The 22,459-nt window shown below is 48.9% G+C and overlaps 1 protein-coding gene across 2 annotated transcripts; it reads left to right on the top strand.

The window, feature by feature from the left end:
- The first annotated feature begins 11 nt into the window (after positions 1-11).
- Positions 12-15,160, top strand: CFAP119 (cilia and flagella associated protein 119). Of its 2 annotated transcripts, none has more exons than XM_075178727.1 (10): positions 12-208; positions 2,128-2,159; positions 5,270-5,326; positions 5,403-5,572; positions 10,936-11,006; positions 11,383-11,499; positions 11,752-11,815; positions 14,317-14,418; positions 14,531-14,614; positions 14,730-15,160. In XM_075178727.1, the coding sequence occupies exons 1-10, from the start codon at positions 134-136 to the stop codon at positions 14,894-14,896; spliced, it is 939 nt and encodes a 312-aa protein (XP_075034828.1). In that variant the 5' UTR covers positions 12-133; the 3' UTR covers positions 14,897-15,160. The 2 variants fall into 2 exon arrangements, with proteins under 2 accessions (XP_075034828.1, XP_075034829.1); XM_075178728.1 differs by having other exon boundaries at positions 151-208; positions 5,275-5,326.
- The last annotated feature ends 7,299 nt before the right edge of the window (positions 15,161-22,459 follow it).

Raw genomic sequence — 22,459 nt, 5'->3', positions numbered from 1 at the left:
GTTTTCAGGTTAATTGGTCAACTCAGTTGTCAGTCATTCTTATAGCGGTTGCCATAGGCTGACATCTCTGTAGCTCCGCCTCGTCTGCGTTGCTATAGATAAACAGCTGGGTTTGGTTATAGAAGCGGTTGCCATGGTGATCAGAGGCTGCCGGGAGATGTCTGCGGTCAGTGAATACGTGAGGCCGGGGTCTGAGGGCCTCTGCGGGGTACGTGAGTGTCCGGTCCACAGGCCTATATCTTCCCTAACATTTCTTACCCGTCATTTATATTCTGATATTTTATTCTATGTAGTGTTATATACTATGTGTTCTACCAGTCACCTCACCTGTATTATCCGCCCCTCCTCACCTGTGTGCTCCGTCCCGTCCCCCCCTCCTCACCTGTGTGCTCCGTCCCGTCCCCCCCCTCCTCACCTGTGTGCTCCCCTCCTCACCTGTGTGCTCCCCCCCCCTCCTCACCTGTGTGCTCCCCCCCCCCCTCCTCACCTGTGTGCTCCGTCCCCCCCTCCTCACCTGTGTGCTCCGTCCCGTCCCCCCCTCCTCACCTGTGTGCTCCGTCCCGTCCCCCCTCCTCACCTGTGTGCTCCGTCCCGTCCCCCCCTCCTCACCTGTGTGCTCCGTCCCGTCCCCCCCTCCTCACCTGTGTGCTCCGTCCCGTCCCCCCCTCCTCACCTGTGTGTTCCGTCCCGTCCCCCCCTCCTCACCTGTGTGCTCCGTCCCGTCCCCCCCTCCTCACCTGTGTGCTCCGTCCCGTCCCCCCCTCCTCACCTGTGTGCTCCGTCCCGTCCCCCCCTCCTCACCTGTGTGTTCCGTCCCGTCCCCCCCTCCTCACCTGTGTGCTCCCCTCCTCACCTGTGTGCTCCCCTCCTCACCTGTGTGCTCCGTCCCGTCCCCCCCTCCTCACCTGTGTGCTCCCCTCCTCACCTGTGTGCTCCGTCCCGTCCCCCCCTCCTCACCTGTGTGCTCCGTCCCGTCCCCCCCTCCTCACCTGTGTGCTCCGTCCCGTCCCCCCCTCCTCACCTGTGTGCTCCGTCCCGTCCCCCCCTCCTCACCTGTGTGCTCCGTCCCGTCCCCCCCTCCTCACCTGTGTGCTCCGTCCCGTCCCCCCCTCCTCACCTGTGTGCTCCGTCCCCCCCTCCTCACCTGTGTGCTCCGTCCCCCCCTCCTCACCTGTGTGCTCCGTCCCCCCCTCCTCACCTGTGTGCTCCGTCCCCCCCTCCTCACCTGTGTGCTCCGTCCCCCCCTCCTCACCTGTGTGCTCCGTCCCGTCCCCCCCCCTCCTCACCTGTGTGCTCCGTCCCGTCCCCCCCCCTTGTGTGCTCCGTCCCGTCCCCCCCCCTCCTCACCTGTGTGCTCCGTCCCGTCCCCCCCCCTCCTCACCTGTGTGCTCCGTCCCGTCCCCCCCCCTCCTCACCTGTGTGCTCCGTCCCGTCCCCCCCCCTCCTCACCTGTGTGCTCCGTCCCGTCCCCCCCCCCTCCTCACCTGTGTGCTCCGTCCCCCCCCCTCCTCACCTGTGTGCTCCGTCCCCCCCCTCCTCACCTGTGTGCTCCGTCCCCCCCCTCCTCACCTGTGTGCTCCGTCCCCCCCCTCCTCACCTGTGTGCTCCGTCCCGTCCCCCCCCCCTCCTCACCTGTGTGCTCCGTCCCCCCTCTTTCTCCCTCCCTTCTCACCTGTGTGCTCCGTCCCCCCCTCTTTCTCCCTCCCTTCTCACCTGTGTGCTCCGTCCCCCCCTCTTTCTCCCTCCCTTCTCACCTGTGTGCTCCGCCCCCCCCTCCCTCACCTTTGTGACCTGTGTGCCCCCCCCCTCCTGCTCACCTGTGTGACCTGTCCCCCCCCCCCCCCATCTCACCTGTGGGCCCTGTGTCCCCCCCCCCCATCTCACCTGTGGGCCCTGTGCCCCCCCCCCTCTCTCTCACCTGTATTATCCCCCTCCTCTGTATGCTATATCCTGTATCTTATCCTGTGTTCTAATGCCTGCATGTGCATTTATGTATTGCTTATGTACCTGTCTGCATGTTGGCCTCACTACAGATAGTCAGTGTTGTGTATATTTCTCTAGCTGATCACAGTACCAGAAATACATCTTGTTCACACTTTATTTTCTTGTTTGTTTTTTCTTTTCCAGCTGAAAATGAAGAAACCTCAAATCTGTTTGTGGTAATAAAAATAATTGTGTGATCTATGGCTTTATCCCTCTCCTACCCCTCACCTGTCATCTGACCTACAGCTTTCCCTGCCCCTGTTCTCACCATTGTGTTATATATGGCTGATATGTTTCTCTCGTGTGGTAACCAAGCGCAACTCTTCCACAGATACCTCTGTACCTTGGGTCATCTGTGCCCACCCAAGCCACACTCGCGTTTCCCCTCTGTACCCTGGCTCATCTGTGCCCACCCAAACCACACTCACGTTTCCCCTCTGTACCCTGGCTCATCTGTGCCCACCCAAACCACACTCACGTTTCCCCTCTGTACCCTGGCTCATCTGTGACCACCCAAACCACACTCACGTTTCCCCTCTGTACCCTGGCTCATCTGTGCCCACCCAAACCACACTCCCGTTTCCCCTCTGTACCCTGGCTTATCTGTGACCACCCAAACCACACTCACGTTTCCCCTCTGTACCCTGGCTCATCTGTGCCCACCCAAACCACACTCACGTTTCCCCTCTGTACCCTGGCTTATCTGTGACCACCCAAACCACACTCACGTTTCCCCTCTGTACCCTGGCTCATCTGTGCCCACCCAAACCACACTCACGTTTCCCCTCTGTACCCTGGCTCATCTGTGCCCACCCAAACCACACTCACGTTTCCCCTCTGTACCCTGGCTCATCTGTGACCACCCAAACCACACTCAGTGCCCACCCAAACCACACTCACGTTTCCCCTCTGTACCCTGGCTCATCTGTGACCACCCAAACCACACTCACGTTTCCCCTCTGTACCCTGGCTCATCTGTGACCACCCAAACCATACTCACGTTTCCCCTCTGTACCCTGGCCCATCTGTGACCACCCAAACCATACTCACGTTTCCCCTCTGTACCCTGGCCCATCTGTGCCCACCCAAACCATACTCACGTTTCCCCTCTGTACCCTGGCCCATCTGTGACCACCCAAACCATACTCACGTTTCCCCTCTGTACCCTGGCTCATCTGTGCCCACCCAAACCACACTCACGTTTCCCCTCTGTACCCTGGCCCATCTGTGCCCACCCAAACCACATTCACGTTTCCCCTCTGTACCCTGGCCCATCTGTGCCCACCTAAACCACACTCACAAGTCATATCTTATTCTCCGCTGCTCTCTTTCTGCACACATGTAACACAGTCACTGCTCTCCTCCATACATGGCCCTTTCTTATACGTACTATTCCCTCACACACATACTGTGGGTGGGTTTGTGTGTGTATGTATATGTGTAATCTCTATCTATCTATCACACCTATCAGCCACAACATTAAACCACTGCAAGTCAAGGGAATAACACTGATTATCTGGTTACAATGCACCTGTCAAGGAGTGGGATATATTAGGCAGCAAGTAAACAGTCAGTACTTGAAGTTGACTTGTTGGAAGCAGGAAAAATGGACCAGCATAAGGATCTGCAAATTGTGATGGTTAGATGACTGGGTCAGAGCATCTCCAAATCAGCAGGTTTTGTGGGATGGTCCCAGTATGCAGTGGTTAGTACTTACCAAAAGTGGTCCAAGGGAGGACAACGGATGAACTGGTGACACGGTTATGGGTGCCCAAGGCTCACTGATGTGCGTGGGGAGTGAAGACTAGCCCGTCTGGTCCAATCCTACTGAAGAGTTATTGTAGCACAAATTGCTGTAAAGGTTCATGCTGGCTATTATAGAGAGGTGTCAAAACACACAGTACATCGCAGCTTGCTGGGTATGGGGCTGCACACAAGTCAGAGTGCCCACACTGACCCCTGTCCACCACTGAAAGTGCCTACAATGGGCATGTGAGCACCAGAACTGGACCTTGGAGCAATGGTAGAAGGTGACCTGGTCTGATGAATCACGTTTCCTTTACATCATGTGGACGGCCGGGTGTGTGCGTCGTTTACCTGGGGAAGAGATGGCACCAGGATGCACTATGGGAAGAAGGCAGCTGGCGGGGGCAGTGTGATGCTCTGGGCAATGTTCTGCTGGGAAACCTTGTGTCCTGGCATTCATGTGGATGTTACTATGACACGTACCACCGACCTAAACATTGCTGCAGACCAAGTACACCCTTCATGGCAGCGGTATTCCCTGATGTCAGTGGCCTCTTTCAGCAGGATAATGCCCCTGTCACACTGCAGGAATTGTTTGAGGAACAGGACAAAGAGCTCAAGGTGCTGACTTGGCCTCCAAATTCCCCAGATCTCAATCTGATCATCTGTGGGATGTGGTGGAAACAGGTCTGAGCCATGGAGGTCCCACCTCACTACTTACAGGACTTCTAGGATCTGCTGCTAACGTCTTGGTGCCAGATACCCAGGGCTGTAACAAGGGCTGTGCGACAGGGGCGACCGCCCAGGGCGCAACGCTGAAGGGGGGCGCAATTTAGGAATATTTTAGGTTAATTTGGTTAAAATTGATCTCTAGGGGGGCGGCATTTGTCTTTCTCGCCCAGGGCACTAGAAATCTAAGTTACGGCTCTGCAGATACCACAGGACACCTTCAGAGGTCTTGTGGAGTCCATGTCTCCACGGGTCAGAGGGGGACCTACACAATATTAGGCAGGTGGTCTTACTGTGGTGACTGACGTGTGTGTATTTAGAATGTTGCACACATTTATGTACACACAGGCCTATCTAAATACTGTGTTGTGACCTATTATGTCATGGAATAATGCCCTGCAATAGTGTTGATGTAAGTAGATGCTGTGACCTGATTGTTGGGATCCTATGTTATATACATTCTATTACAATCAGTGAAGACTTATTACAATTTAGGTGTCCTGTTGAAGATTTTCCCCCATACTCCCTCATTCTCTCATTACATATTAAATGATGGCAGGGATGTTGTTTATTGATCTCAGTGTGCCCCCTCTCCCTCCTACATATGTATCACACTAGACCATGTACAGTGTTACCTCCCACCTCGCTAGCTCCGATCTCGTACATGCTGAGCCTGAATCCCTGTGACATCACAGACCCTGTTACTGTGCAGCCAACTGTCAGTCATTCTGTGCCTGCTGCAGGGGGAGAGAGCATGGTGGGCGTATATCTATATGTGATAATCTGATGCTTCCCACCTCCTTCCTGTTAGGAAAGACCTGAACGTGGATGACTTGGAGACGCTGGAGAGGGCAGGGGATCTGCGCAGGTACGTGATCTGTAGAAAGACATCACTGAGACATTTGTTGGTGTCCTATCTCATTGTGTCTCCTCTCCTCCCACAGAGCTCTGGCCATGTTTCTGTCTCTGGATGGGAGCCGCTGTGAGCCTCATGCCTCCGTACTGCTGGACCTGTATTACTACACTGTGAGATTCTGCTGGCAGTGCTCATTTACCAGAGAGCAGACGTCCTGTGTGTTCTCCATCATGAAGGAGACTCACGCTGCCTGTGTGGGTGAGACCATCCCTTCCACTCTACGCTCTATCACCTATACATCTATTATTACAGTCTCCTATAATGAGAGAGAGGAAATCTGGTGTTGGTCATAGCAAACTCAAGAATAGTGGTTTGGATTTGGAGAAGAGCGGCAGCCCCGAGTTTTGGGATCCAAGTGAACTCGGACCACTGCTTGATTCTTACCACCAAATTTGTATCTGAACATGAGGCAGAATGTCATTTCCGGTAAAAACAAATCGCAGAACTCCTGATAGATCCCCCCCATAGCGCCCCCTTGTTCTCATCTGCCTTATTAGAACACAGCGTGGAGGGGTGAGGTTGCTGCAGTGCGCTGAAAATAATACCCCAACTACCAAGTACAGCCTAAGACAGGGTGAAAGAGGGACAGAGGACAACAGGATAGTTGTGGTGATTGTACATTTGTTTTAATTACAATCTGTCAGAGTAGTGGCTATTGGTTGTTATTAACGCATATATATTACGAATATATAGACTGAGTTAGATATAATTCTGAACTAACTACTAGTATATTTAGTGAAGAAAGACCTTGTGATTTATTTATTTTTATTATTATTTTTTTTGACTCTTCACAGCAGAACCCCCATCATTTCTAAACTTTTTTTTCTATGTTTCAATTCTTGTTGTTAAGGGTCCTTCAGTGACCTCTGTATTAAGTGGGATAAAAAGGTTGTTTTCCTATGAGTGAGGTTAGCAGCAGAACCCCCCTAGGAAGAAGTTGTTTTGTTTTCTATTCTTTGTCTATGAACAGCACAAACCCTCCAGAAACTTTAATATTTGTTTGCTAAGAAAGTAGAACAAATTTTCAAAACTAGAAGTATTTTGTGGAGCAGTGTCAGACTTGTGCGAATAGTATGATACATTATAATACCATTCCCTCCTTTCCCTATCTCATTGAGTGTTCCCCTGTTGTGGTGTCAGGTATCTACCAGTAGCTGCCATGGATCACTGTATAGATCAGTACTGGCAGTAATACTACTGTTACCACCTCTACTAGTAAAACGCTAACTCGGGAAGAAAGTTGAAGAAATCTTCCTCCAAATACAAACACAGCTTTTCAAATTCAATCTCTGAGAAAACATCAGTTTTTGATGTAAGGAGGAGGATTAAGAGGGAAGTTTCTATGAATGTGGAGATTTCTCCAAAAACAGGACAATAGCTAACATCCCATACACCACCCACAGTGGGAGGACAAGACTCACACTATGTCCATATTTAGCTAGTAGGGGTCCTGCTACTGCTGGTACTGGTATCGTACTAGAATGCTCATTCCAAAACAGAGTGCCCCACGCGGTCTTGTATCGTTCTCAACTTCCCATACACCACCTTGTCGCTCAGTGTACGTCTGTTACTGACCCCCTCCAAAACAAATCCGTGCCTGAGGATAACACTGAGATTGAAGAACAATTTGGGAAGTCACAGAACCCTGAGGAGAGTCTAAGGAGGGCATCCCTGAGTGCTGTATGTGAGTCTGAGGACTCAGACACTGTAATAATACAGCAGCCTCCTTCCAAAAGTCCTCAACTATTTGGAAATGTGAGGATGGGTATTAGTAGTAATATTCGTGTTGATGATGATTTACACAAATTAAGGAGCCTACTTTGGAAGTTGCAAATGTGCAAGAGGATGAGGAGGATAATTGTGGATCCGACAATGAATGTGGAGGATGATGATGATGATGATTGTCTTGAAGTAAGGCAGCCACCAGTGGTACCACCTCATGCCCATGATTAGTGTATTATGCCAGGGCAGAAGATGAAAAAAGGACCTTCTGTTTAGAAATATTTTTATCTAAACCCAGATAACATTGGCCAAGGCAGCTGTAGCCTTTGTCATGTCAATAAGTAGAGGTGATAACGTTTATTATCTAGGCTCTGCCTCCCTGTTCCGTCATTTGCAGCAAGTTCATGCAAGTCGTGGCAGATTGTCTGCAGTAACGTGCAGCCCAGCATCAGATAGCAGCTGAATGCATAGAAAGTTGCAATTCTCACTGGTGTCAACGCCTTCATCATCCTTCTCCTGCTCATTATTACTACGAAGTAGTGGTAGAATTCAATGCCGGGTCATTCACAGGCGAACTACTCTGTGTGTCGCTGTTGTTACAAAGAAACATACTGGTGTCAGTCTTTTGGAAAAAGCTCAGGAATGTTATAGCAAAATGGCTCGCACTGCTAACACTCTCCTCAGGACTCTTCACTGCAGATAACGGAGGCCACAACTGGGTGAATTACAACACATATCGTGCTTTGCACAAACCATAGACTTGGTGCTGTAGAATTTCTTAAAAAATGAGAGGTCAGTGCAGGAGATGCTGTTTGCGGCCTGTAAAATGTCTGTGTATTGTAGACCTTCAGCGACCGCATGTAGAACATTGCTCTGGCTGCAAAACCAAATCTCATCTGCCAATGCACCAACTGAAGCAGGAGGCAGTAACAAGGTGGAATTCAGCAACTAGACCAGGCCTGGTCAACCTGTGGCTCTCCAGGTGTTGTGAAACTACAAGCCACAGCATGCTTTGCCTGTAGATAGGCAGCCAGTAGTTGGCAGGGTATGCTGGGACTTGTAGTTTCACAAGACCTGGAGAACCACGGGTTAGCCAGGCCTGAACTAGAGGAATAGCAGCAAGCTATCAAGACCTACACCGTAAACCATGCGATAGGGAGAAGGGACATGTCACCTCCCTCCAGCACATTGGAGAAGCCTTGGTGTCTTATAAAGTTATTGTAACACATGAAGTGAGTTCTGACACTGTCAGCCTGAGTCAAGTCAATACCCATAATCAAACTACTGCAAAAGCAGCTGGAGAAACTGAAGGAGGAGATGAAAGTCAGAGATTCTGCAAAGTATATTGACCTTGTTGATCAAGTTCTTCATTCACTTCGCCAGGACCCAAGGGGTTTGCAGCATCTTGAAATGTAATCACTACATTTTGGCAACCATGCTTGATCTTAGGTTTAAGTCATATGCCATGGCTTTCAGAGTGACCCAAATCTTTACAGATGTAAACAGGTCCTTGTGCGCAACCTGTAGGCTCAAGTCTACGTGACATGTTCCCTGCTTCAGCTTCTCCTCCAAATGCTACTGCCAGAAAAAGCTTCCCTTTTCTGATAGTCTCACTGATTATGAGTCAACAACACAGCAGGACCCCAATGTGAAAGGTTATGATATCTGGTCAGGCTTAAAAGAAATGGCCAAATATATTGACAGCTCTACCGTGTCTCAAGCGGATACACCTTGTCTTAGTAGAATGGTGGAGGATTAATTTATCATTAAAGTAGAACATAGCATCTCAGGCAGTTCCTGAATTCTAGGAGGGAAAAACATAAATATGGAGCCCCTTGTACAAACTAGCTGTGGTGTCCTTATGCTGCCTTCCCTCCATTGTACTTCAAAACAGTGGTTAGCACAGTGTCACGAGCCGCGACGGTACTCACAGCCAGGAACATTGGAAGTGATCGTCGGAGGAGACTGTTTCCAAAAATGTAGAAAAACTGGTGTTCATGAAAATGAACTACAAATTGTATGAGGACTGTTCTTGCTGCCAACTACAAACAGAATGTGCAGATTCCAGTGGCATTAATAGTGTGTGATGATGATCATGACATCAAGTGATGAGGGGGATGACATGGTCATCAGCATAAAGGAAGACGACCACTGTTAGCCAAATGCTCATTAGTAATTTGTTAAAAAAATAAAATTAAAAGATCCCTATCTATTCTGCTTAGTTTATCAACCCACAAGCAAAATATTCCCTTTTGTAGGGACCCAAACAAATCAAGCATGTCGCCCACAATAGTGGCAGCCCCTGTCACTGAAGTGCTTGGTTCATTAAACGGTGCATGTCCTATTTAAAACATGGGTGGGGGAGCTCTTGCACTATTTTATATTTTGGCCTTGGTCTATCAGCTTGTGTAACTGTAAAAATGCTATGCGTTCGACAACTGAACATTAATTGGTTTGACATTCATATAGTCAACAATATTGGTCGACAATTCAGTTGCCAACAGTATTATTAGGTCACCAATTTGCATGGTGTACAGTATGATTAGGGGGACAATTTAAATTTTGACTGTATTATTATAGGATTAGAGACAGGCATAGGGATAGAAATGGGGATAATACTGTCTACCTTTCAATTGTCATTCTAATAATACTGTTGATGCCATTATTGTCAACTTTCCTACCCTGTCTATTAGGGTGCCCAACCTATTATGTCAATCATGTAACTGTCGAACACATAATCACACAATTGTGGTTGGGCCCAAGGACAATTCCATCTTGCACCATGTAACATTGTTCCCTTGGATTCTCGTCATCTGTTAAATGTCTACTGATGCCACTGCTGTCCGTCTAATGAGCTCTGATACTGCTGCTGCTGACCCTCTCCAGTGTGTTGCTGCTGACCCTCTCCAGTGTGTTGCTGCTGACCCTCTCCAGTGTGTCAAACATGCTGCCTAACGGTTACCTACTTGGTGTATCTTCTTTTTATAAATTAAAGGTAGTTACCATAGAAATCTTTGAGGGTGATGATAGCATTGTTATTTGTCACCATTGAGGGAGATGACCACTGTTATCCAAAGCTGTGTCTAGTTTTTGCACCAGTGCAAAATGAGATTTAAATTTGCATTGCAAGAAATGAGATCAATGCACGTTTGTAGCAGCCCAGACTTTGCAGAGATTGGGGGGTATATTTACTAAACTGCGGGTTTAAAAAAGTGGAGATGTTGCCTATAGCAACCAATCAGATGCTAGCTGTCATTTTGTAGAATGTACTAAATAAAATTATAGTTAGAACCTTATTTCAAACCCGTTATTTAGTAAATATACCCCTGAGTCTTAATTCATATGTTTATAGGACTCATTTTGCACCCTCCAACTGCACTTCAGCAGAGGTATGTCTGTGGCATGTATTTGTACCACTGATCTGTCACTAATTATAGCCAGATTGCTGCTGACTTGTTGTGAAGGGATCATTAGGAAATAGACTGGAAATAAATGTTAATGCTATAAATTGTAATGTAGGAGCAAAAACAGCTCAGACTGACATAATTTTGCTTCTTTTTCATAATTTTTAATTCAATCCAGATCCAAAACTAGATCCATAACCTTTTATGGTTTTGGGGGGAAAAACAGAAACATGAAGATGTTTTACAACCACACATCTCTATGTATTCGGATTGGGTTGCTAAGGGCGATAGTACCTTTTACACCAGGTTTCCTGGTGTCACATCCTGTTCTCCAATAGCGTTGTCCTGTCTCCTCCTCTAGCTCCAGCCCATGGCTTTTATTCTTCTTTTCACACGGAGGGGACACTTTATATAAATATTCTCTCTGATCTCTAGGTACCCCGCTTGAAAATGTGGAAGACTGTTACATATACTTCAAGGAGTTACTGCTGTGTCATGCAGTCCATGTGAGTGCGGGGGGCTATCGGTGTGGGGTGACCAGTCTGAGTGTGGGGCCCGATGGGGTGGCCTGGGTGGATGACCTGCCAGTGTGGGGCCCGGATGGGTGACCTGCCAGTGTGGGGCCCAAGGGGGTGGCCTGACTGTGCAGGGACTGGGTGGGTGTCCAGCCTGAATGTGGGTCCCGGGCGGGTGACCTGCCAGTGTGGGGCTCAAGGGGGATGGCTGGTCTGTGAGGGGCCCGGGTGGGTGACCTGCCAGTGAGGGGCCCGGGCCCGAATGGGTGACCTGCCAGTGTAGGGCCTGGGTGGGTGACCAGCCGCTGTGGGACAAGGGGTGGTTGTCGGGCTGTATTGTAAATCCTGCATCATCTTTGTTTTCCAGCAACCTCCGTTCTGTATCAATCTGTTCACACAGAAGCAGATTCTGCGGATATCTGATTATTTTCTGAATACATATTTCCGCCACTTCAAGCTCTATAAGTATGTCTTTACGCCTCAGGTAAGAAACATCCATCTAAGGCATGTTGCAGCACTTGGTGAGGGAGAGGTTACCTAGTAGAGCTCCGTGTGGTACTTGTAGATGGAGCATTGTCACAGTAGGTATGTCTGATATTCTCCATCTCATTAGCTTGGTTAGCAGAGCTCCTCACAGTGTTTGTAGGAGACTGCACACTGCTCCCTATTTGTGGCTGGTGTTGTGGGTGAGTGATACGATTCAGGACATTATGACCCTTCTCTTTCTCTTCTGTAGGTAAAATTAGATCTGTCGATATCTTATGGTGGAATTCCAGACCCAAAAGAGACTTGTGAACAAGGTGCGTATGACTGGGATAGTAGTGGAGTGCAAGCTTTGCAGGAAAGCACAAGTATGGCAGAAATTATTGTTACAGAACATGAGCATGGCGTGCAGGATTTGGGAGCACAGTGAGTAATTATATGGTGCAGGCATTGGGCAGGGGAGACGTGTAATTATAATTAGTCAGGGCTGGAATATGGAGCAGTGAATTATTGTCTAGTTTTTGAGCCTTACATTCCTGCTGTGTATAAAGTGGGTTACTCTGCCCATATACAGAATCACAATGGGGGAGGGGGGTTATATAAAGAGGAGCGGGTTTCCCAGGGTTACTCTGCTCATATAGATACAATAAAATAGGCATTGACATCAAGATTACTTGATATTTGGCCAATGCAGTTCTTTCTGCATGCAGACGTGGACAACTGGAGGGGCGAGGGGCGCTGTGGTGGGAGAGAGTGGAGAGAGGATGGGCGTGGCCGCTGTGGTGAGAGGAAGGACGAGGCCGCTGTGGTGAGAGAGAACGGGGAGAGGAAGGACGAGGCCGCTGTGGTGAGAGAGAGCGGTGAGAGGAAGGACGAGGCCGCTGTGGTGAGAGAGAGCGGGGAGAGGAAGGACGAGGCCGCTGTGGTGAGAGAGAGCGGTGAGAGGAAGGACGAGGCCGCTGTGGTGAGAGAGAGCGGTGAGAGGAAGGACGAGGCCGCTGTGAGAGAGAGCGGTGAGAGGAAGGGCGAGGCCGCTGTGGTGAGAGAGAGCGGGGAGAGGAAGGGCGAGGCCGCTGTGGTGAGAGAGAACGGGGAGAGGAAGGACGAGGCCGCTGTGGTGAGAGAGAGCGGGGAGCGGAAGGACGAGGCCGCTGTGGTGAGAGAGAGCGGTGAGAGGAAGGGCGAGGCCGCTGTGGTGAGAGAGAACGGGGAGAGGAAGGACGAGGCTGCTGTGGTGAGAGAGAGCGGGGAGAGGAAGGACGAGGCCGCTGTGGTGAGAGAGAGCGGTGAGAGGAAGGGCGAGGCCGCTGTGGTGAGAGAGAACGGGGAGAGGAAGGACGAGGCCGCTGTGGTGAGAGAGAGCGGGGAGCGGAAGGACGAGGCCGCTGTGGTGAGAGAGAGCGGGGAGAGGAAGGACGAGGCCGCTGTGGTGAGAGAGAGCGGTGAGAGGAAGGACGAGGCCGCTGTGGTGAGAGAGAGCGGTGAGAGGAAGGACGAGGCCGCTGTGGTGAGAGAGAGCGGGGAGAGGAAGGACGAGGCCGCTGTGGTGAGAGAGAGCGGGGAGAGGAAGGGCGAGGCCGCTGTGGTGAGAGAGAGCGGTGAGAGGAAGGACGAGGCCGCTGTGGTGAGAGGAAGGACGAGGCCGCTGTGGTGAGAGAGAGCGGGGAGAGGAAGGACAAGGCCGCTGTGGTGAGAGAGAGCGGTGAGAGGAAGGACGAGGCCGCTGTGGTGAGAGGAAGGACGAGGCCGCTGTGGTGAGAGAGAGCGGGGAGAGGAAGGGCGAGGCCGCTGTGGTGAGAGAGAGCGGTGAGAGGAAGGACGAGGCCGCTGTGGTGAGAGAGAGCGGTGAGAGGAAGGACGAGGCCGCTGTGGTGAGAGAGAGCGGTGAGAGGAAGGACGAGGCCGCTGTGGTGAGAGGAAGGACGAGGCCGCTGTGGTGAGAGGAAGGACGAGGCCGCTGTGGTGAGAGAGAGCGGTGAGAGGAAGGACGAGGCCGCTGTGGTGAGAGAGAGCGGTGAGAGGAAGGACGAGGCCGCTGTGGTGAGAGAGAGCGGGGAGAGGAAGGACGAGGCCGCTGTGGTGAGAGAGAGCGGGGAGAGGAAGGACGAGGCCGCTGTGGTGAGAGAGAGCGGGGAGAGGAAGGGCGAGGCCGCTGTGGTGAGAGAGAGCGGTGAGAGGAAGGGCGAGGCCGCTGTGGTGAGAGGAAGGACGAGGCCGCTGTGGTGAGAGAGAGCGGGGAGAGGAAGGACAAGGCCGCTGTGGTGAGAGAGAGCGGTGAGAGGAAGGACGAGGCCGCTGTGGTGAGAGGAAGGACGAGGCCGCTGTGGTGAGAGAGAGCGGTGAGAGGAAGGACGAGGCCGCTGTGGTGAGAGAGAGCGGTGAGAGGAAGGACGAGGCCGCTGTGGTGAGAGGAAGGACGAGGCCGCTGTGGTGAGAGAGAGCGGGGAGAGGAAGGACGAGGCCGCTGTGGTGAGAGAGAGCGGTGAGAGGAAGGACGAGGCCGCTGTGGTGAGAGAGAGCGGTGAGAGGAAGGACGAGGCCGCTGCGGGGAGAGGAAGGACGAGGCCGCTGTGGTGAGAGAGAGCGGGGAGAGGAAGGACGAGGCCGCTGTGGTGAGAGAGAGCGGGGAGAGGAAGGACGAGGCCGCTGTGGTGAGAGAGAGCGGGGAGAGGAAGGGCGAGGCCGCTGTGGTGAGAGAGAGCGGGGAGAGGAAGGACGAGGCCGCTGTGGTGAGAGAGAGCGGGGAGAGGAAGGACGAGGAAGGTAGAGCATTATGGTATAAAGCGCGCTGACATGTACCGATGACTCTCTCCGGCAGAATCTCGTGAGGCTGATATTCCAGGTGAGGAGACTGGACATGTGAGCACCTGCGGGGTAGAATCAGATGGTATCATGGAGCAGCAGGGTAACTGCAGAGAAGGTAAATAGAAACGTTTGAAATTTAAAACTACTTGGGCGAAAAATATTCCAAAAACATTGACCAAACTTTACCCCTGGTTTACTGGTGTACAAATACATTGTACCTCCATTAGGTTCAGTGCAGGAGAATATTGACCAGCTCAGGGAGGAGGTGAGACCGCAACCAAATGGAGGCAACTTCCCTGAAGATACTCCAGGTACCAGAATCATTACTCACACGTTTTTTTGGGCATTTCCACCTACCTGCAGTTGACTTTTACCAGCCTCATTAGATGCCTGTGGGCACCTAACTAACTAAATAAACTTCCTCAGGTGCTCTATGGGAGTATACTGACCAGAGGCTGAAGGAGCAAGTGGTGGAGAAGTGGCATCAGAGCGAAGAGAACGTCCAGGGCCGTATACAAGAGAAAGTGGAGACAAGTGGTCGGTTTGGTGGAGGAAGAAGCGCAGGGAAGAGACGCTCTGCAAAAGCAAAGTGAGGGAAGAATGTGATATAAATGCAAACTTGGATAATCTTCCTTTCCCAAAACTCTTGTACTTATCCAGAATTCCGAGTGTACCCTGCTGCACCCGAACGCCTCCATATCTTCTGTGGCTCACACACAGGTCTTATTTCCCCCCTGCTGAAACAGACATAATTTGACTTAGGGATTTATTGCCCTCTATGTTAAAGGGACTATCCCTAACCCTATACCTTAGCGAGCAGGACTGAATTCATGTTGTAAATAAATATTTTCTCCCTTTGTGTTTTGCTGTCTAAGCTTTGTAAATTACTACTGGGTGTAATGTATAACTGGAGATGGGGAGAATATTACTGCATAGAGATGATACTGTCCAATCAGCTGTCATGCCAAGGTGTCAAGTTATTTGTGAATTAAATTACCCGTTCAGCCACTTGTACCACTTCTACCCTGACCATACCCCTTCTGCCCTTATCTACTATCACTTGTCTACCTCTGAAGGACTGTCCCAATGCTACCTAAAACTCAACGTGTTCAAAACTGAGCCCAGCATCTTCCTGGAGTTATCCTCCGCCCTCTGTATTATTCCTCACATCCAGGCTCTCTCCCAGTCCTGTCACCCCCACATTAGGAATATTGCCAGAATATGTGCTTTTCTTACCCAGCATGCTACTAATACTCTTATCCACTGTGTCATCACCTTCCACCTCAACGTCTGCAACCTCCTACTATCTGCCATTCCCCTCATCCATCTATCCCCACTTCAATCTGTCCAAAAGGCAAATCCTTATATTGGCGTCACATATCCTCCAAAATTCAGTTCAGATTACTCACCCTTACCTGCAACACCTCCATACATCTCAAACCTCATCTTGAAATGGTCCACCTCTGACTAGCACCTGCTCTCTGATGGACACACTATGGTCTGTTTCCAATTGTCAACCTAACACTACGGTCTATGTTTTCAATTGTCAACTTAATAGTTTGAATTAAATGAATGCCTACAATGATAACCAGATTTCTCCCATGCTGCTACCCACATATGGAGGACCTTACCATGCCTGCTTAGACTTCCCCAACCTTCAAATCTTAAAACCCACCTTTTTATTAGAGCATACTCCACTCGTGATACAACTCACAGTGGTCCACCCATGCTGCTGACCCAATCCACACTCTGATCCACACTCTCAGAAATAGGATAAGTGGAGTTTTTCATGTATACATTTTATGGACAAAAGTATTTGGCCACACCTGTTAATTATTGAATTGAGGTGTTACAATCAGACCCGTTGCCAGAGGTGTATAACATCCAGCACCAGCCATGCAGTCTCCATGTACAAACACTTGTGATGTAAAATGGGTCGTTCTGAAGATCTAAGTGACTTCCAGCGTGGTACTGTGATAGGATGACACCTTTACAATAAGACGGTTTGTGAATTTCACCCCTGCTGGATATTCCACGGTCAACTGTAAGTGATATTATTAGAGAGTAAAAGTGTTGCACAACAACAACTCAGAAAAAAAGGTTACATATCACTGCACTAAGTATTTTTATTTATGATTACATATCCAGACTTATATTCAATTGTTTATCATATGGCTGGATTGGTGCACCTTTGCATGTAAAATATTCAATTTGAAAACACATGTAGAGAAAGAAAGCATGCTTAACAAGGGCACTCTTGTAATGATTATTTTATTTAAAATATACCTTTTATAAAATGTATATTTTAAATAAAATAATCATTACAAGAGTGCCCTTGTACAACAACAACTCAGCCACGAAGCTGAAGACCACGTATAATCACAGAGCGGGGTCAACGACTGCTAAGGCGCATGGTGCGTAAAAGTCACCAACACTCTGCTGATTACATAGATGAAGAGTTCTGAACTTCCACTGACATTAATATAAGCACAAAAACTGTGCAGCTGGAGCTTAATGGATGGGTTTCCATGAACGAGCAGCTTCATGTAAGCCTCATATCTCCAAGACCAATGCCAAGCGTCAGATGGAGTGGTGTAAAGCACACCGACACTGGACTGTGGAGCAGTGGAAACATGTTCTGTGGAGTGATGAATCACACTTCTCTGGCAGACAGATGGGTGAGTCTGGGTTTGGCGGATGCCGGGAGAACGTTACCTGTCTGACTGCATTATGCCAGCTGTGAAGTTTGGTGAAGGAGGAATAGTGGTATGGGGCTGTTTTTCAGGGTTTGGACTAAGCCCTTATCTCCAGTGAAGGGCAATCTTAATGCTTCAGCATACCAAGTCATTTTGGACAATATTATGCTTTCAACTTTGTGGCAACAGTTTGGGGAAGGCCCTTTTCTATTCCAACATGACTGTGCCCCAGTGCACACAGCAAGGACTACAAAGACATGGTCTGATGAGTTCGGTGTGGAAGAACTTGACTGGCCCGCACAGAGCCCTGACCTCAACCCCATCGAACACCTTTAGTATCACATATTGCACCTTTCTAACGCCATGTTGGCCTGTTGTCATACCTGTTGCCCTGGACAACCATCTCCTCTCAGACTGCACGGCGTTCCTCTTCCTCTATCACCATCTTGCTTGCCCTGCTGCGCATGTGCAGTCCTGGCACTTCTCACACTTCTCCTGGATCCACATTAGCTGATTACCGACCTGTTCACTATTTTAACCGCTTCCTCCTATCTCCCATTTTCAGATCTTCTACCTGTATGGATACAGTTCTCCCTGTTTCCACACATAACTGCCTGTGACACCTGTATCCTCATTGTGAGCCACAGCCAGGGCCGGACTGGCCATCTGGCGCCAGAAGGGCCGATGGCCAGATGGGCCGGTTGCTAGCTGGCCGGCCCCAATGCTCAGCGCACAGGAGCGATGAGGTCGGTCCTACACTTACTTCCTGGTGTGGCCGCGCGTCCCCCCCTCCCCTCAGCTGAATGGCTCTGCCGATGACTGTCACATGTGATAGGTGCCGTCCCATGTGATAGAAGAGACTACAGAACGCGCCGGGGGAGGGGGGGGTAGTTTGTGTGACGGGATCTCTGGTAGGTTTTGTGTGTGTGACAGGGTATGTATAGTATGTTTTGTGTGTGTGACAGGGTATGTATAGTATGTTTTGTGTGTGTGACACTATAGTATGTTTTGGGTGTGCAACAGGGTATGACTATAGTGTGTGTATGTGTGTGATAGGGTATGACTACTGTATGTGTGTGGGGGCCGGCGTATGACTATAATGTGTGTGTGTGGGGGCCGGTGTATGACTATAATGTGTGAGGGGGAGGCTATTAATCTAATGGTGAATTGCAGGTAGGGGCTAATTATTGGGTGTTATTTTATTTGTGGGGTGATGGTGGGGCAATTTACTAGTGGGGCCTAACAATTTAAGATGGGATGATTGGATTTTAATTTAATGCTGGGGTGGTTTAGGAGCTATTAATTGAATGTGGGGTTGTTTGGGGAAAATGAGGTCTATTTATTAAATGTGGTTATGAGTTCATGCCTGGGGTGGTTGTAGGAAATGGATATATTTTTTAAACGTAAATGCTATTTAATTTCTTGCTGGAGTTGTTTGGAGAGGGAAATCGTTTTATTTATTAAATGGGAATACTATTTAATGTCAGGGCTAGTTGGAGGGAAATAGATGTATTCATCAAATGTGAATACTAGTATTTTAATGTTGTGGCTGCAGTGAGGCTTAATTTTAAAAGTGGATGCTATATTGATTTAACACCGGGGCCAAATTTCATGTACTAATTTTTTTTCTCCAAATAGGGCATCCAACATTCCAGGATCTAGACAAGCAGCAACTGATATAAAGACACCAGCAGCCACAAGTGGTGACCATGACAAGACAGGTAGGAGAGACCAGGACAGTCTGCCAACTGCTCTGAATTTGGTGGGTGACTGTCCCACTTAGTCAGGATTTGGTCTGACTACAAGAACAGTTGGGAGATATGTCCTGCTTCACACTGTACTGCTTGTTAAGGCAGAACTGCATGCACATAACAGTAGTGCTCACAGTATTGCCTGTGTATTTGTCAAAAATGTGTCTAATAGCCAAATTACATCATAGGAGCCCCCCTGACTTAAGTGCCCGGGACCCCCGAGCCTTAATCCAGTTCTGGTGAGCAGGAGGAATCTGTGCTCCCAGTCCAGGGCAGGGCACAGCCTGCAGAGGAAGCCGAGGAGCTCCAAGTTTCATGAGATTCATTAATCTCCTGAGACTAAGAGCTTCCCTGCTCACTCTACAGGAATGTCAGCAGCATTAGAAGCATAGATAAGTACAGTGGGCTGGGGGTGTCATAATGTGTCTGGGGGGGGGGGGTGATGTAATGTGGATGGGGAGGGCCTGATAAATGTAATGTTTTATTATAATGTATGTATCAACGCACCATTTTCACCACGCCCCCAACATAATATAGCTACGCCGCAAATGCGATGTGGCACGCGTTTTTTTCCTGCTCGTTAACAGAGGTGGGCCTGTGTGCTTTAAATGCCAGGGCTGATTTTTAGTCCCAGTCCGGCCCTGGCCATAGCTGTATTGCTGGTACATCATGTCTGACCATCGGTCCTGTTCCTAGGCTATAAGCCTCATGGGGATCTAAGCGCCTCTGCCCTGTGCAGTACATCACCCTCCTGTTTCTAACCACTGTCACCCGTTTCACGATCAGATCAGTGGATATATCGCAGTGCCTCGTGCCTTACCATCGGTCCTGGCTATAGGCTATCTAGCCCGCAGGGATCTCAGTGATCAGTCATCTACAACTTATTGTGTCCTCGTTGCTCAAACCTGTTCTACTTCAAGGCCAGAGAATATACTGCAGAGTATCGCGTCTCATCATTGATCCGGCTTCGGGCTATTCCACCCACAGGGATCCCAGTGCACAGTTCTCTAGTTTATCTCTCTCACTACTGTTCCCGAGTCATCGGTTCCTCAGTATATGTTCATGTTAAACCAGCATTATATCGCACATCATTGATCCTGAATCAAACCTTTACTACCCATCTAGGACCTCAGTGCTCCTACCTGCTGTAGGGTGTTCCACAGTTTACCTGAAGGGTTACTACAAGGCATCGAGCATCATCATAGGTCCTGTCTCTGGGTACCGGCTCTTAGGGATCTCAGCTCTCCAGTATATTACGGCTCAGCACAGACCCCTCTCAGACTAGTGGATGGTCTGCTGACTATAGTTCATTTACTTCTCTTAGCGTTTGGTTCCTGTCGTATTCTCCTGACTTACCTTTCGCTCTCCAAGACCTGTATACTAAACCTCCGGCAGAGCTACGTCTCCATGGTATCCAGGTTCCTCATGAAAGATAGATGGGTAGGTTACTTGGTTGCTGTATAGTGGGGAATCTAGGACTCTAAGCTCCACTGGGGCAGGGACTGATGTGAGTGAGTTCTCTGTACAGCGCTGGTAATATGATGGGTGATGTATAAAACAGAGATAATAAATAATAGCAATCTTTTAATTTGTTTCAGGCACAAAATATATATATATATATATATATATATATATATATATATATATATATATATATATATATATATTCATTCTCTCTCCCCTCAATTACATGATGGGAACCTTATTACACACCCTTGAAATACAAAATTTTCCCAACCAAATTAACACATAGATACATAGTAAAATACAATCTATAGTAAGTATTTTCTGCATGATTTATTCCAAACAAGGAACCTAAACTCCGGTTACTTGTTCTTCTTTATGGCTCTTTCTGAATGGTTCCAGTATTTTCTCCCATGTGTTTGGATATTGTCAGTATGAACACTGTCCCGTTACTGGACCATAGAATATCTGTTATTTTAACTAATAATGATGTCGTTTTATCAACTATTTTAACTAGAAAATAGGACAAATCATTTACTCTCTTCACAGCTCGATAACAGCCAGAAACCGGTAATAATGTTCCACCTTCTGATTGTCCTTATCTGCAGCAAACCCTCGTGGTTCCTTGAGGTGCGGACGGACAATGTCACGTTCTCTACGTACATAATAATGAATGTTTCACAGAGGATGGAGGATATTATTAACATTATAGCGAAAATAAAAGTGACTAATTGTTGAAGATTTCTCAGATCCGTCACATAATCCTTCTATATCAAAAGTAACTTTCATAATATATAATAAGCACCATTATCCAGCATCTTACAGAATATGCCCCCTCCATGTAATAACTCTTCCTGTACGATGGAAGTTACTAACCGCGTGTAGAAGAAGCCTCCGACCATCAGTGATCCCTACAACACATACAGTCTATGCCCCCTCCGTGTAATAACTCTTCCTGTACGATGGAAGTTACCGCGTGTAGAAGAAGCCTCCGACCATCAGTGATCCCTACAACACATACAGTCTATGCCCCCTCCATGTAATAACTCTTCCTGTACGATGGAAGTTACTAACCGTGTGCAGAAGAAGCCTCCGACCATCAGTGATCCCTACAACACATACAGTCTATGCCCCCTCCATGTAATAACTCTTCCTGTACGATGGAAGTTACTAACCGTGTGCAGAAGAAGCCTCCGACCATCAGTGATCCCTACAACACATACAGTCTATGCCCCCTCCATGTAATAACTCTTCCTGTACGATGGAAGTTACTAACCGTGTGTAGAAGAAGCCTCCGACCATCAGTGATCCCTACAACACATACAGTCTATGCCCCCTCCATGTAATAACTCTTCCTGTACGATGGAAGTTACTAACCGTGTGTAGAAGAAGCCTCCGACCATCTGTGATCCCTACAACACATACAGTCTATGCCCCCTCCATGTAATAACTCTTCCTATACGATGGAAGTTACTAACCGTGTGTAGAAGAAGCCTCCGACCATCTGTGATCCCTACAACACATACAGTCTATGCCCCCTCCATGTAATAACTCTTCCTGTACGATGGAAGTTACCGTGTGCAGAAGAAGCCTCCGACCATCAGTGATCCCTACAACACATACAGTCTATGCCCCCTCCATGTAATAACTCTTCCTGTACGATGGAAGTTACTAACCGCGTGTAGAAGAAGCCTCCGACCATCAGTGATCCCTACAACACATACAGTCTATGCCCCCTCCATGTAATAACTCTTCCTGTACGATGGAAGTTACCGTGTGCAGAAGCCTCCGACCATCTGTGATCCCTACAACACATACAGTCTATGCTCCCTCCATGTAATAACTCTTCCTATACGATGGAAGTTACTAACCGCGTGTAGAAGAAGCCTCCGACCATCTGTGATCCCTACAACACATACAGTCTATGCTCCCTCCATGTAATAACTCTTCCTGTACGATGGAAGTTACTAACCGCGTGTAGAAGAAGCCTCCGACCATCTGTGATCCCTACAACACATACAGTCTATGCCCCCTCCATGTAATAACTCTTCCTGTACGATGGAAGTTACTAACCGTGTGCAGAAGAAGCCTCCGACCATCAGTGATCCCTACAACACATACAGTCTATGCTCCCTCCATGTAATAACTCTTCCTGTACGATGGAAGTTACTAACCGTGTGTAGAAGAAGCCTCCGACCATCAGTGATCCCTACAACACATACAGTCTACGCTGCTAACATGAAAG

This window comes from Mixophyes fleayi, chromosome 7 (genome assembly GCF_038048845.1).
Source record: "Mixophyes fleayi isolate aMixFle1 chromosome 7, aMixFle1.hap1, whole genome shotgun sequence".
In the NCBI taxonomy this organism is placed as follows: domain Eukaryota; kingdom Metazoa; phylum Chordata; class Amphibia; order Anura; family Limnodynastidae; genus Mixophyes; species Mixophyes fleayi.
Note: the sequence above shows the minus strand (reverse complement) of the source record. Positions and strands in the feature narration are given on the sequence as shown.

What these genes read in the sequence shown, in the direction of transcription:
- CFAP119 (XM_075178727.1), top strand. Translation starts at nt 134, where the DNA reads ATGGTGATCAGAGGCTGCCGGGAGATGTCTGCGGTCAGTGAATACGTG. An exon ending in GACTCACGCTGCCTGTGTGG is followed by an intron (nt 5,573 to 10,935) that starts GTGAGACCATCC and finishes TCTGATCTCTAG; the next exon opens with GTACCCCGCTTGAAAATGTG. An exon ending in CTTCCCTGAAGATACTCCAG is followed by an intron (nt 14,615 to 14,729) that starts GTACCAGAATCA and finishes AAACTTCCTCAG; the next exon opens with GTGCTCTATGGGAGTATACT.